The sequence below is a fragment of the Periophthalmus magnuspinnatus genome, chromosome 21, assembly GCF_009829125.3.
Source record: "Periophthalmus magnuspinnatus isolate fPerMag1 chromosome 21, fPerMag1.2.pri, whole genome shotgun sequence".
In the NCBI taxonomy this organism is placed as follows: Eukaryota; Metazoa; Chordata; class Actinopteri; order Gobiiformes; family Gobiidae; genus Periophthalmus; species Periophthalmus magnuspinnatus.
In genome coordinates, this window is record NC_047146.1 from 5,181,562 (window position 1) to 5,195,305 (window position 13,744).

The window sequence follows — 13,744 nt, forward strand, 5'->3', positions numbered from 1 at the left end:
TTTTACAGTGGCCTTATACGTGTTTGATAAAAGTTTCATCTGTTCTTCATAAGTTTCTGGGCGTCTTCATGGGCCTCCTTTTTTTCTCCCATACTCTCTCTCTCTCTCTCCTCCCTGCTCCTCCCATACTCTCTCTCCCTCTCCTCCTTTTTTCTCCCATACTCTCTCTCGCCTCCCTGCTCATCCCATACTCTCTCTCCTCCCTGCTCCTCCCATTCTCTCTCTCCCTCTCCTCCTTTTTTCTCCCATACTCTCTCTCTCTCTCCTCCTTTTTTCTCCCATACTCTCTCCTCCTTGCTCCTCCCATACTCTCTCTCCCTCTCTCCCTGCTCCTCCCAGTCTCTCTCCTCCCTGCTCCTCCCAGTCTCTCTCTCTCTCTCTCTCTCTCTCTCTCCTCCCTGCTCCTCCCAGTCTCTCTCTCCCTCTCCTCCTTTTTTCTCCCATACTATCTCTCTCCCCCCTGCTCCTCCCAGTCTCTCTCTCCTCCTTTTTTCTCCCATACTCTCTCTCTCCTCCCTGCTCCTCCCAGTCTCTCTCTCTCTCTCTCTCTCTCTCTCTCTCTCTCCTCCCTGCTCCTCCCAGTCTCTCTCTTTCTCACACTTAGTAAACTCTTAGTGACGTATAAACAGACCGGTGCGTTCACGTCGTTCCTTAATCCGTTGTTATTCTCCCTCCGGACACAGGGGGCAGTAACGCTTTTCCTTCAGTTACAGAAACACCTTTAAAACTCTAAATATTCAGCGGAAACTGCGCAGCCCTTTTACTTTACTTACTGCACTCAAACACAAACCTTACTTCAAATATTTAGTCGTTTTTTTTGTTTTTTTTTTAGACAGACAGAAACTAAAGTCACAAGTTCCCGATAAACGCCCAGACACTTTCTCATCTGGGTCAAAAGTCAGATGCCCTCCCTCCTCATTGTTGTGGATCATTGGTATGCTACTATTGTTGCTCCCCAGACGCACAGAGATAACACACAGTCACGACAGCTGAATCTGAGAGAGCGTAAACATCCTGGGACCAAAACATCCTTATTAGCTCCAATATGAGGCAAAACAACACTCGGGGCAGTTTGTGTTTTATTTTGTCACATTTATAACATTTTTAAGAGAATTACAAGATTAAACCTTTTCTAGAAACTTGGACTTTTCAGATCTGTTTGACATGTTCTAGTCGTTTCTTCTCATTTACGCTCTTGAAGTTGTATTTGAGTGACTTATATTTGAGTAATCTTATTTTCAAGACGCCATTTTGTTCATCTAACACCGTTTAATCTCCACACTGGGACACGCCCACTTTGCGTACGCACTTCCTTCTCCGGTTTTATTTTCTTAATCGTTGCGCAAATGGAAAAAAAAAAAAAAAAAGGGGGGGGGGGGGCGCCGACAGCTACGCGGCGCTTTGTTGTGATGACGTTTACAAGCGACGTCAGCTTAGCAACGCTGTCAATCAAACCTGTTGCTAAGGCTAACGGGAGCGACTTTGGGGAAAGAAAACACCTGATTTGTCTGTTTTTTAATGTTTATATCTTGATTTTACAGACACAGTAGTGAAATAAAAACCCCAGGATCACGTAGAGCGGGTTAATACGAACATTTAAGACCAAAACGACGAGTCTGACGGCAGCAGGTACAGAGAGAGGACGCAGTTTTTCAATAGAAAGTGAATTGGAGTCAGAGCCGATGCAGCCGTGATCACTGGAACGCGGCGGTTAGCAGGTTAGCTACGTCCATTTCTATATACAGTCCATGTCTGTGACCCGTTTCGCACCGGCAGCTGTGTTTGCACATCACTACAGTGTGCGTTTAGTCAAAGTGCGTGTTTGGCAGCTGGTTGTGTTGATGTTTTCACAGCCGTGTGGTGATGGGAGTTTGATTGACACTTTTCTTATGTTCACTCACCTCAGAACGCTGCGGTTTGCTCAAGATCACAGGAAATGTACGAACAGATATGACTTTCTGTTCCTGTTAATTCCCGTGTGTTATGTGGTGTGTGTGTGTGCGTGTGTGTTTGTGTTCAGTTGTTCAAAGCTCAAATCTTTATCAGAATCACCACATTTGAAGCTTTGTAAGACTCAAAATCTGCGTAGAATCCTTTTAATTTTGACTCTTTAAGTCCATTTTTAAACAGGTACTTTAATACTTTTACTTATGTAGATTTTTTCATGCGATACTTTTACTTTTACTTGAGTATTTTTGATCCACTATCTGTACTTTTACTCAATGGACACTGTTATTCACTGTTTTGTTGCTTCTTGATGAGCGTTTCAGACACAGTTTGAGTCCAGATCCTGTCACTTTTTAATTTGACTTGTTATTTTTGGCGTTTCCTGTAAAAGTCTGAAAATCCTCCTCTTTTTCTCTTGTTGTTGTTCGACTCGGCAGCTCCTGTAATTACTGCTGCCAATCACAGCGCCCAGCCTTAATCACCCTCACAGACGCACTGCTGGGCCGAAGCTGGGCCGCGCCGAAGCTGGGCCGCGCCAAAGCTGGGCCGCGCCGAAGCTGGGCCATGCTGAAGCTGGGCCACTCTAAAGCTGGGCCACGCTAAAGCTGGGCCACGCTAAAACTGGGCCTGTCTATAGCTGGGCCACGCTAAAGCTGGGCCACGCTAAAGCTGGGCCTGTCTATAGCTGGGCCACGCTAAAGCTGGGCCACACTAAAGCTGGGCCTGTCTATAGCTGGGCCACGCTAAAGCTGGGCCACGCTGAAGCTGGGCCACGCTAAAGCTGGGCCTGTCCAGAGCTGGGCCTCTCTAAAGCTGGGCCACGCTGAAGCTGGACCACGCTAAAGCTGGGCCTGTCCAGAGCTGGGCCTCTCTAAAGCTGGGCCACGCTAAAGCTGGGCCACTCTAAAGCTGGGCCTGTCCAGAGCTGGGCCTCTCTAAAGCTGAAGTTGGGCCACACAAAAGCTGGGCCTTGTTAAAGCTGGGCAAAACTAAAGCTAATTCTGGGCCTCGGTAAAGTTAAAGCTGGGCCTGTCCGAAGTTGGGTCACACTAAAGCTGGGCCACACAAAGGCTGGGCCTCTCGAAAGCTAAAGCTGGGCCTCGTCAAAGCTGGGCCACACTAAAACTAATGCTGGGCCTCTCTGAAGTTAAAGCTGGGCCTGTGTAAAGTTGGGCCACGCTACAGCTGGGCCATGCTAAAATTAAAGTTAGGCCTGTCTGAAGCTGGGCCTCGCTAAAGTTAAAGCTGGGCCTCGCTAAAGTTAAAGCTGGGCCTCGCTAAAGTTAAAGCTGGGCCTCGTTAAAGCTACACGCATGACATCATCAGGTGGAACAGAGCGTTTTCACAGGGTTTGTGTGTTAAACATGTGTGAATGAAACAAAAAAACACAACTCCAGGTCTGTTTGTGACGAGGAAATGACATAATAACACATCAGTTTAGTGTAATATGGGCCTCTCAGTTAATTAATTAAGACACGTGGAGTAAACTCAGAGACGTGTAACGATTTGTCCAAATTTGGGAAAGTGAAGCTCATAACACCCAGGTCTGGTTTCACTGTGGGTTTAATATAAGTCTGTGTAAATCTCAGTATATGAAGCTATTTCCCTGTGGATTCTGCAAACTTTCTTCTTGGCTTTGCCCCCAACAATAGAAACACTGTTCGTACGACTTTAAATCAAGGAAAAATCTGTGTTATGTAACGTGATCTGTTATAACGCCATTTCCTCGTCACAAACAGACCTGGAGTTGTGTTTTTTTTTTGTTTCATTCACACAAGTTTAACACACAAACCCTGTGTATTTAGGCTTTAGTTCTTCTCTCAAACTGAAAACACTCTGTTCCACCTTGTGATGTCATCATGTGGTGATACAGGAAGTGCCTCACCATACACCTTCATTTAAAAAAAACAACAAAAATAAAATAAATAATAATAAAAAATAAATAAAATAAAAAAACAAAAAAATAAAATAAAAATAAGAAAAATAAATAAATAAAATAATAAAAAATAAATAAATAAAATAAAAAAGTAAAAAATAAGAAAAATAAATAAATAAAAATAAAAAAATAAAAAATAATCAATAAATAAAATAAAAAATAAAATAAATAAATATTAAATTAAATTAAAATGTAAAAATAAGAAAAATAAATAAATAAAATAAAAATCAATAAGAAAAAAAAAATCATTTCTAGAATCATTTGGATCATTTCAGCCAATCTCTACTGAACTAAAGGTAAAAGGAGCTGTTAACTACCAAGGTGGAACAGAGCGTTTTGAGATTTGGAGATGTTACAAACTAATAATGAAACAAAACACAACTCCAGGTCTGTTTTTGAGCATTATAATCCGACTTAAAGCTCACAGTAGTCACTTTTGTGTAATATAGAACCTTTAAGGAACCTTTCACTCTGTTGGAAGCAGGAATCAAACCACATACCTCTTGGTTTTTGGAGTTGAGCACCTATGGTATACTCCGGCGTCACTGTGAACGGCTCTGACTGATCTGCTAAAATGGATTGTTCATGTTTTAGCAGGAAAACGCCGTTCTAACCTGTTTGCATCGTGTGTGTTTTAGGATCCATCGGTGCAGAAAGTCGGAGGAGGCAGAAAGAAAACGGTCTCGTTCAGCAGCATGCCCTCGGAGAAGAAGGTAACGGTCAACGCTGTGTCCGAATGTCTCCCCCAGCCCCTGACCCCTCTCTCAGTACACGCTACACGCTACAGCCCTGCACGCTTAAAGACTCCACAGTGTCTCATTCACAGAGAGATTCAGACACCGTTAGCAACAGGTTTAATTGACAGTGTTGCTAAGCGCCCGCTCCTTGCTCCCTCCCCAGCGGTGTGGGCGGGAACAGCCTCGCTCCTGATTGGCTCTTTGGTTGCTATGATACTTGTGGTTGTTATTCCAAATATGAAACTCGGCTCCAATTTAGCCGCTATAACTGCTCTAGCCTCGATGAGCTTCACTTGTAGCCTTAAACTGTGATAAAAGTCGATTTGTGTCATAAATTCTGCTCAGATTGGACTCACTCAGGTCTTTATGGACTAATAATAATCTCACAGGTTTATGTCAGACTGGATCTCACATAAACAGACTGGAGTTTTCATGTTTATTAATCTGAGACGCGGAAATGATCGCTCTGTTCACAGCTTGAGCTAAGGTACACGGCTAATGCTAGCACCTTTACACCATAACGGTTTATTTCAAAGTGTTTTATTCATAATCAGGATCAACCGTGCTTCTATAATAATGATAATACATTTTATTTATAATGCACTCTTCATTCCATAAAATCTCAGAGTGCGACAATAAAACAAGAACTTTAAACCAATGCTAACTGCTAAATGCTAAAAAAAACAGCAACAGTGAGCTTTTCTAAATAAAAAGGTCTTTAGATTAGCTTTGAAAAAGTCCAGGCTGTGTGTGGCTCTCAGCTGAACATCTATCTGCTTCATTCAGTCGTGTTGTGTCCAGTTAAACACCTGTCTCTGTCCACTGCTGTTTTTCCAACTTTTTTCCAACATTTTTTCACCAACTCGACATTCAGACACCACTAAAAACTACGTGACTCCTAAACAGTGCCCCCTGCAGGTGACACAGCCTATCCACATTATTCCAGAAGTTGCCGATCTTGACGGAAAGTAAGTTCTATATGGACTAAAGAGCCGTTTTGAAGCTTCCCAGAGAATCGGCGCAGTGTTGACTTCTTGTTGCACATTTGACACAAACCAAATTACTTTATATAATATTTTAGCGCAGAAACTTTTCCCAAATTCTTCATCGAAAGGAACAGGATTTACACTTAACCGAAATTGCTACTACAAAGAAATCGCGGTTTAGTTGCATTTACGGAAAAAGTGTACAGAAGAACGTCAATGTAACACCTGACTTTAACCTGACGGACATTGTGACTCCGCCCCTAACCCTCTGTGTGTCCCAGGTGAGCAGCGCGGGGGACTGCTTGGCGTTCATGCAGGGCGGGTGTGAGCTGAAGAAGATCCGCCCCAACTCCAGGGTCTACTGCCGCTTCTACACGCTGGAGCCGGACCTCACCTGTCTGCGCTGGGAGCCCTCCAAGAAGGACGGGGAGCGGGCCAGACTCGAAGTGTCCAGCATCAGAGAGGTCAGAACAGGCAAGAGCACGGAGACCTTCCTCCACAACGGGCCGCTGTCCGAGCACCTGGCGGAAGAGGCGGCGTTCTCCATCATACACGGGGATGATTACCAGGTACGAGGACGTTATGATGCGTTATATTTAAAGCTCCTACATTACGCAAAACTGACTCTTTTGAGCGTTTATCCATATTCTAATGCTGTTATCTCCTCAAAAACAGACCTGGAGTTGTGTTTTGTTTCCTTTATTATTAGGCCGTCTACATTTCCAAAGCTCAAAACGCTCTGTTCTACATTGTGATGTCATGAAGTGGTAGCTTTCAACAGCTCCTTTTGCCTTTTGTTCAGTGAAGATTGTCAATTCCAGGAACCAAAAACACAATTCCAGGTCTGTTTGCGATGAGGAAACAACGATGTAACGGCAGGTGCAGGAGTGGACCAAGGAATGCAGACTCGGGGCAATTTTACAGTGTTTATTTACAGTTTGTGAAAGAACAAGAGTCAATAGTTCATCAAACACACGGGAGGCAAACCAGGCGGGCGGAGTGGTGAGCAGGAACGGGGAAAACCAGGACCGGATGAGGACAGGATCGGGCATGGGAACAGAGCAAGCCAAGCGGGGGTAGTCCAGACAGAGCGGACACGGAGACAACCAGGGCCGGAGCAAGACAGGACCGGAGACGAGACCAGGGAGGGCCGAGCAGGAGTAATCCAGAGAGCGAGGACCAGGGCAGGAGACGAGAAGCAGGCCGGAGACCAAGACAGGACAGGAGGCGAAGACGAGGGGTGGACTGTACTGGAGCTGGAGCGCAGGGTCAGGAGCAGGAATAAGCGAGGGAGCAGGAATGTTTACACGTGGACGGTCTCGCCCGAGTGTCTTCTGCCGAGCCCTCATATACTCGACAGCAGGTGGTGATGATTGTGCTAATGCGCTCCAGGTGCGCACGGGAGGAGTAGGAACTCCGCCCCGCTCCGGATTCAGACAGGTAGGGGAGGGGGAGAGCACACAGGGAGACAGAAAATGCAGGCATCATGACATTAGATTAAAAACTGGCAGGAAATGGATACAAATAAAATCAATGTTGCACAATTAACTGACCTTTGACCTTTATGTCCATCAAGTTTTATAAAGTTTCGTCAACCAAACATGACTCACTTTTATACAGTCTTATTATGTCGCTATAGATAAAGATGTTATAAGACTGTACATTAGCAGGGTTCCCACGCGTCCTGGAAATTAGCATTTAGCTCGTTAGCAGTTCGCTCATTAGCAGTTACCTCGTTAGCAGTTAGCGCGGAGTGCACTCTGCAGAGATGAAGTGGTAAATGTTAAAGCCAGGTGCTTCTCTAAATAAATTATATCCAAGTACAGTGATTATCAGTATTTATTTAAAACAGCCTCTGTATTCTAAGATGAAAAACAAGGCTATACTAGAAAAATCCGATGAAATTAAGTAGAATAATGTCTAGTATCGCTATCGGTGAACACTCAAAATGAAATACTCGTACTCGTTTTGGAAAAAGTGACATCAGTGCATCCCTAAGAACAAGAATTGGCCCGTTTCTCTGCATGGAAAATAAGAAAAAAGGCCAAATGTCATGGAAAATCTGTATTTTGTCCTTGAAAATGTCTCCAGACTTTGCAGTTTGTTGGATCAGATGAATGAGACTGGGCAGGGCCTCGGTGTCACACACAGAACGTGCCTTATTCTCCTGCGTTATAAATACAACACTCGACTCACGAGCACCTTTCACACCCCAGAGTGACGCCTCAACACTTGGTTTGTACAAGTTTTTATTTCTGGGTTCACCTGCGTTCTCCATCTCTAGAAAATACTTTTAAGGAGGTGGAAATAATATCGTGCGTTTGTCTTGTGCGCAGTGGTCCCTCGTTTATCTTTAAAATAATTTGCCATTTCAATTGAACCACGAGCAAACCAAAATGTCGGTGTAACGGTGGCCTTGGACATCATCTTTCCCCCGTCTACATGTTTAACTCCATCCTCAGACCCAAAGCAAACAAAGGAAACAAAGAGAACAATAGACAGTGTGGAAGCAGCCATTAAGAGCTGAATGTACAGTGGTTCCTTGTTTATTGCGCGGGTTACGTTCTAAAAATAACCCGCAATATAAACTCTCTCAAAGTTCAAACCTTCGTCGGCGTCTTTGTCGGTGCAGAACGTTTCATCGACATTGTGGGTTTTGTTCATACGATGTAAAAAAGCATGAAAAAGTGCGCAAAAAAAAACACGAAACAGCAAAAGTTGAACCACGATATAGCGAGGGACAACTGTATAATTAAGTTGCATTCGGTGGACTTCGGGTATAGCCTTAAACTTACGCCACGTTATAAAAACTAATCTGTAATCTATCCTGGAAATGATTTTAAACAAAGTGCGGGAACCCTGTTTATAAAGTGAGCACGGGACTTTCTGAGCTAAACATTTTTGAAATCAGAACCCTGCGCTTTTGTGTAACATCCCTGATCCTTCCATGAAAATCAGTTACATAAGAGCCGACATCTTTACGGCGTCTTTGTATTTTGGGTTTGTTCATTTTAACACGTTAATCCTTCCTCGAGCAGGCTGGCCGACAGTTCAGAGCCCCATCTGCTCAGTAATCCTCTGGCTTCTCCCTCTCAGTCTCTGGACCTGGTCGCGCTGTCAGCAGACGTGGCTAACATCTGGGTAACGGGCCTTCGCTACCTATTGGCGCACCCTTCAGTCATCGGGGCGTCCGGAGGAGTCGGCGGCGGAGTCCTGCCCGAGGGGAGCCTGTCGGTGGAGGGAAGTCTGGGGAGTAAGATGAGGAGCGAGTGGCTGGCGACGGAGTTTGCCGCGGTGGATGAAGACGGGTACGGCATCGTGTCCGAGGACGTGGCGGTGACGACCATCTGCAAACTGTGTCCTGGGATCAAAGAGGCGAAGGTAAAGGAGGAAATGGTGGAACACAACACGGTAATGTGTGACATGGGGGGGTTTCTGGTGCGGCGGAGTAGTGAAGGATTCTCTCCATAGACTGTATATATAAATGGACGTAGCTAACCTGCTAGCCGCTGCGTTACAAACAGGAAGTGATCATGGGCGCTATTGAAAAAACGTTGCCATCAGATTCGTCATTTTGGTCTTAAATGTTCGTATTAACCCGCTCTACATGATCCTGGGGTTTTTATTTCACTATTGTGTCTGTAAATCAAGATATGAACATTAATAACAGACAAATCAGGCGCCTTCTTCCCCCGATATTGCTCCCGCTAGCGTTAGCAACAGGTTTGATTGACAGCGTTGCTAAGCGCCCGCTCCCTGCTAAACCAGCGGTGTGGTCGGAATTCCTAATATGGAAATCTGCTCCAAATTAGCCGCTATAACCGCTAGCCTCGATGAGCTTCATTTGACTGGAGCCGAACGCTGTGGATCCACTTCTTTATACAGTCTGTGGTTCTCTCAGTGTAAAGGAGGTTTTTTTCTCATCAACATAGACGCTAACAGTCAAACGTTTGGACACACATCTCATTCAATGTTTTTACTGCTTTCTACGTGTTTTTCTTTTCCGCATAATTCCTCATTTCTTACCTCATATATTCGATGTGTTCTGTGTGTATATAAACCGTAGAAAGTTGTAAAAATAACAAAAGAAAACACTGAATGAGAGGCGTGTCCAAACTTTTACATTAAGCTAATCTCCTCGCTAGATAATTCTGAACTGTTTGCTAGCTCAGGCTCAAGGGATGGGACCCGGGTACAGCGAGCGAAACTGAAGGATGGGTCAAACGCAGAGACACATTTCCTCACGATTACAGTGGAATGAAATCGTGTAAATGGGAAGAAACAGTCGAGTTCTGTTGTTAATGAGTTGACGACTTAAGCTGGACGTGTATCTTTATTTTTACGAGCAAAAAGAACTGACGAAACTCCTTTTTTTCCGGTCAGACTTTGAGCCCGTCTTTTCATGCCCCACTTTGAGACCGCGCTAAGCTTCCAGACATTTTTTAATAACCTTATCAATCCAATCAAAACGTTTAATTTTCGAAACATTTATATAACAGCGAGTTTAACCCAGGACAAAATAACCCAGACCGGACCTCGCCACCGTCGGCCGCGGCTCGTCAAGTACCGTAGAGTTGTCATCGTGAGAGCGGCGGCCGTGTGCAGGTGACTTTGCCCTTTGTGTTTGAAGTGGATGAAGGTCTAATCTTCAGCCCGAGGTCCCGAGGCTTTTGTTCCTTTGTTGGTTTGTCAGACGTGTCACCTGTTTCTCGCTCGTACCGAACTCCTCTGATATCGCTCGCTGCTTAAACGCGGATCCCCGTGGAAACTCGCGAAGCGCAGACGTGTTTTGGCTCATGTGAGATTGAAGCGCGCGATTGAGCCGAGATTATACTTCTGAGACTCTTTTGGAAAACTTCAAAGACTTTTTCATTCAGATTAATAGATGGCTCAGACTTATTTTCCCAGTGAACGTGAAATAATAATAATGAAATGCTTTTATCCTCATCTCAAACAGAGCTCCACCAGACGTTTAAACTCTCTTTTTATAATGTGTGTTAGTCATTCAGTCCATACTCCAGCACCACTCCCTCTCACCACAAGCACAGGTGCGTTTGTCTCCATGGTTTTGCTTTTCCTTTGGCATTAACCCATGATAAACTGTGCGCAGGCTTGCTTCTCCACAGATATGACCTGTATCGCGCAGGTAAACTGGACTCAAATGCAACACGAGTAGAGTCAAACGTCTTAAAAAAGTCTTAGTAAATCCAGCAGAGAGAGTCCCTCAAGGTCGTTCTTAATACGACAAATCAGGCAATGAACAACTGAGGAAAGAATGTCTTAGAATAAAATCTCTTTCACTTTGGGGAAACAAGTTGGGAAAATAAACTCAGAAACGGGTCCCTCAAACAGGTTCAGAATTGCAGAAATGCTCGAGTGTCTCTCTTGACTGATCAACAATCTAACAAGGCCTGAATGCACAGAGGGAGGATTTTTAGGCTGAAAGAAGGACCAGAACAGGCTCGAACTGGAGCTGGACTTGGGATAAACATGAAAACAGACAAAACTGTGACAACCTGTAACTCGGGGTAGTTATGTAATCTGTTTGTCTTCATGGAGATAAATAAGTTTAAGGCAAAAGCTGGGACTTCCTCCCCAGAGAAGTTCCTTAACACGATGCATATTCTGTTATAATCGCCTGTGTTCTCTTTGTTTTCCAGGTGCGTCTTCGCTTTAAGGAGATCCAGCGCAGTAAGGAGAAGCTGACGTCCCATGTGACTCGTGAGGAGTTTCAGGAAGCGTTCTGCGAGCTGTGCACACGGCCTGATGTTTACTTTCTTTTAGTCCAACTGTCCAAAGACCGTGAGTGTTTGGACCCTCAGGACCTCAGGCTGTTCCTGGAGACGGAGCAGGGCTTGTCCCTGGCTACAACTGAGGGCTGCTGGGAGCTGCTGAGGAGGTACGAGCCCTCAGCGCAGGGACGGGAGATGGGGCTGATGGGAATCGACGGCTTTGCCCGGTATCTGCAGTCTCCAGAGTGTCAACTACTGGATCCTGAACACCAAGGGGTCTGCCAAGACATGAACATGCCTCTGTCGCACTATTACATCAGGTGAGCAGATCAAACTCCACCGTGACACCTGATGTGCACAGTGGCCCACATTTACACTGTTGTCCTCATGTGTTCTCTCTGACACTTCTTGTTTCTCAGCACATCGTACCGCTCCTATCTCCTGGACGACCAGGTCCACGGCAGAGCTGACCTCGGTGGACTTATAAAGGCCCTGCAGGCTGGCTGTCGCTGCCTGGAGCTCGGGATCACTGACGGCCCAGAGGGGGAGCCTCTTCTTGGGGTGGACCTCGGGCCTGATATCCCTCGTCATCATCACCATCATCATCATCACCACCACGCCCCGGTCACCATCCGCTCTGCTCTGGAGGTGATCAACAAGTATGCCTTTCTGACGTCCCAGTACCCGCTCCTCATTTACCTGTGCCATCGCTGTACGCCGTCCCAGCAGCGGGTCATGGCACAGCACCTTAAGAAAGTGTTTGGGACTCGTCTGTACACTCCTGAGGCGCTCCCGGTCACTCTAGGGGGGCGAGCCACCACCCTGCCCTCTCCAGAGCAGTTAAAGGGGCGTGTTCTTATTGTAGGAAAGAAGCTGCCCTCAGAGCTGGACGATTCTGATGGAGAAGTGTCTGAGGAGGATGAGGAGATCGGAGGCGGCGGGCCTTTAGCCGGCCGCAGAATGACCATCCCCGGTGAGGAGGAGCTGGGCGTGGTGCTCGTTGTGCCCCCTCCCTCTCAGCCCCGGAAACTGCGGCTCCACAAAGAGCTGTCAGACCTGGTGAGTATCGTTCGGACGGGCAGCCGCAGCTTCTACGCTCAGAGAGCCACTTTTAAACTGGCACAGCAGCAGTCCCCTCCGAGCAGCCCCTGCTCCCCGGGCACGCCGCTGCCCCCTGAACCTCCGTACTGGACTCTGTGCTCTCTGGGGGAAGGAGAAGCCGGACGTCTGAGCAGCGAGAGCCCAGAGGACCTGGTCATGTTCACCAAACGCACTCTGACCAGAGTCCGCCCCAGCTCTGTGAGGCTGGACTCTAGTAACCCCAACCCCCAGGGCTACTGGAAGGGAGGGGTGCAGCTCGTGGCCTTGAACCAGCAAACCCCTGGTGCCATGCTGGACCTTCACCGAGGACGCTTCTCTCAGAACGGCGGCTGTGGCTTTGTACTCAGACCTGCCGTCATGAGAGATGAGGTGTCTTACTTCAGCGCCCACACTCAAGGCTGCGTCCCCGGGGTGCCGCCACAGACGCTCCGCGTTAAGGTGCCGTCCTCTGAAATCACATCATCGTGTATGTAGTCGTCCTGCGTGTTTTATCTTTACATTGTGCCGTGCAGGTGATCAGCGCCCATAACCTGCCCAAGCCCCAGGGGTCGGGCGCTAAGGGCGAGGTCATCGACCCGTACGTGGTCCTGGAGCTGCACGGCGTCCCTGCAGACTGCGCGGAGCAAAGGACACGCACGGCCGCTCAGAACCAGGACGACCCGCTGTTTGACGAGACCTTTGAGTTCCAGGTGAGGACTCCACGTTCTCTGCTTTTCTCGAAGTACACGCTGTCTCATGTCTTCATACAATTTCAAAATCGTATTATTATAACCTAACATACTCCCCCCCGGTGATGTTTACAGAATACAGGTTTTTTTTTGCAGCAATAAGAAAAGAACATTTAGTCTTGAGATTGAGCGGTTACATTCTGCACTAATTGGGTCTGTGTGGGTATTATGATTTACAGCAAATACATAGGCCGATGCAATGAATGAGAAAAACCCTTTACATAACAGCGTGACATGAAATAATCCTGTTTACATCATCTGTGGGTGATCAGCTTTTCTCTAATATTTCCCACGTGACAAACACAACTGTAATTACAAATCACTTTCTGTTCAAACCGTATTTTGATTGAAAAACAGACCCGGTTTGAAGTGATTGGCTTGTGCTTATATCTGTAAAATGAAAAGTCAGATTAATTTTTTTTCCATTTTAAAGTCGCTGTTGCATTGTTTTCGTAGTCGAGATGCTGACTGGGCTCTGCTGTTTGAACCGGCGCAGTGTTCAGGACGTGAGCCGTGGTGACAGGCTTCAAACTGGAGTCTGACGTGTGTCCCCGAAGAAAAAAAAACTCTTTTAAAA

The 13,744-nt window shown here is 46.2% G+C and overlaps 1 protein-coding gene across 2 annotated transcripts in view; it reads left to right on the forward strand.

The window, feature by feature from the left end:
• plcl1 (phospholipase C like 1) overlaps positions 1-13,744 on the forward strand; it is a 123,756-nt gene that overhangs the window by 85,356 nt on the left and 24,656 nt on the right. The window contains exons 2-7 of one of the 2 annotated variants that reach the window (XM_033987324.2): positions 4,522-4,596; positions 5,888-6,175; positions 8,703-8,987; positions 11,267-11,658; positions 11,758-12,877; positions 12,952-13,128. In XM_033987324.2, the coding sequence (XP_033843215.2) occupies positions 4,522-4,596; positions 5,888-6,175; positions 8,703-8,987; positions 11,267-11,658; positions 11,758-12,877; positions 12,952-13,128 (2,337 nt within the window). The remainder of the gene's footprint in view (positions 1-4,521; positions 4,597-5,887; positions 6,176-8,702; positions 8,988-11,266; positions 11,659-11,757; positions 12,878-12,951; positions 13,129-13,744) is intronic. The other variant, XM_055230678.1, reaches the window with a different exon arrangement.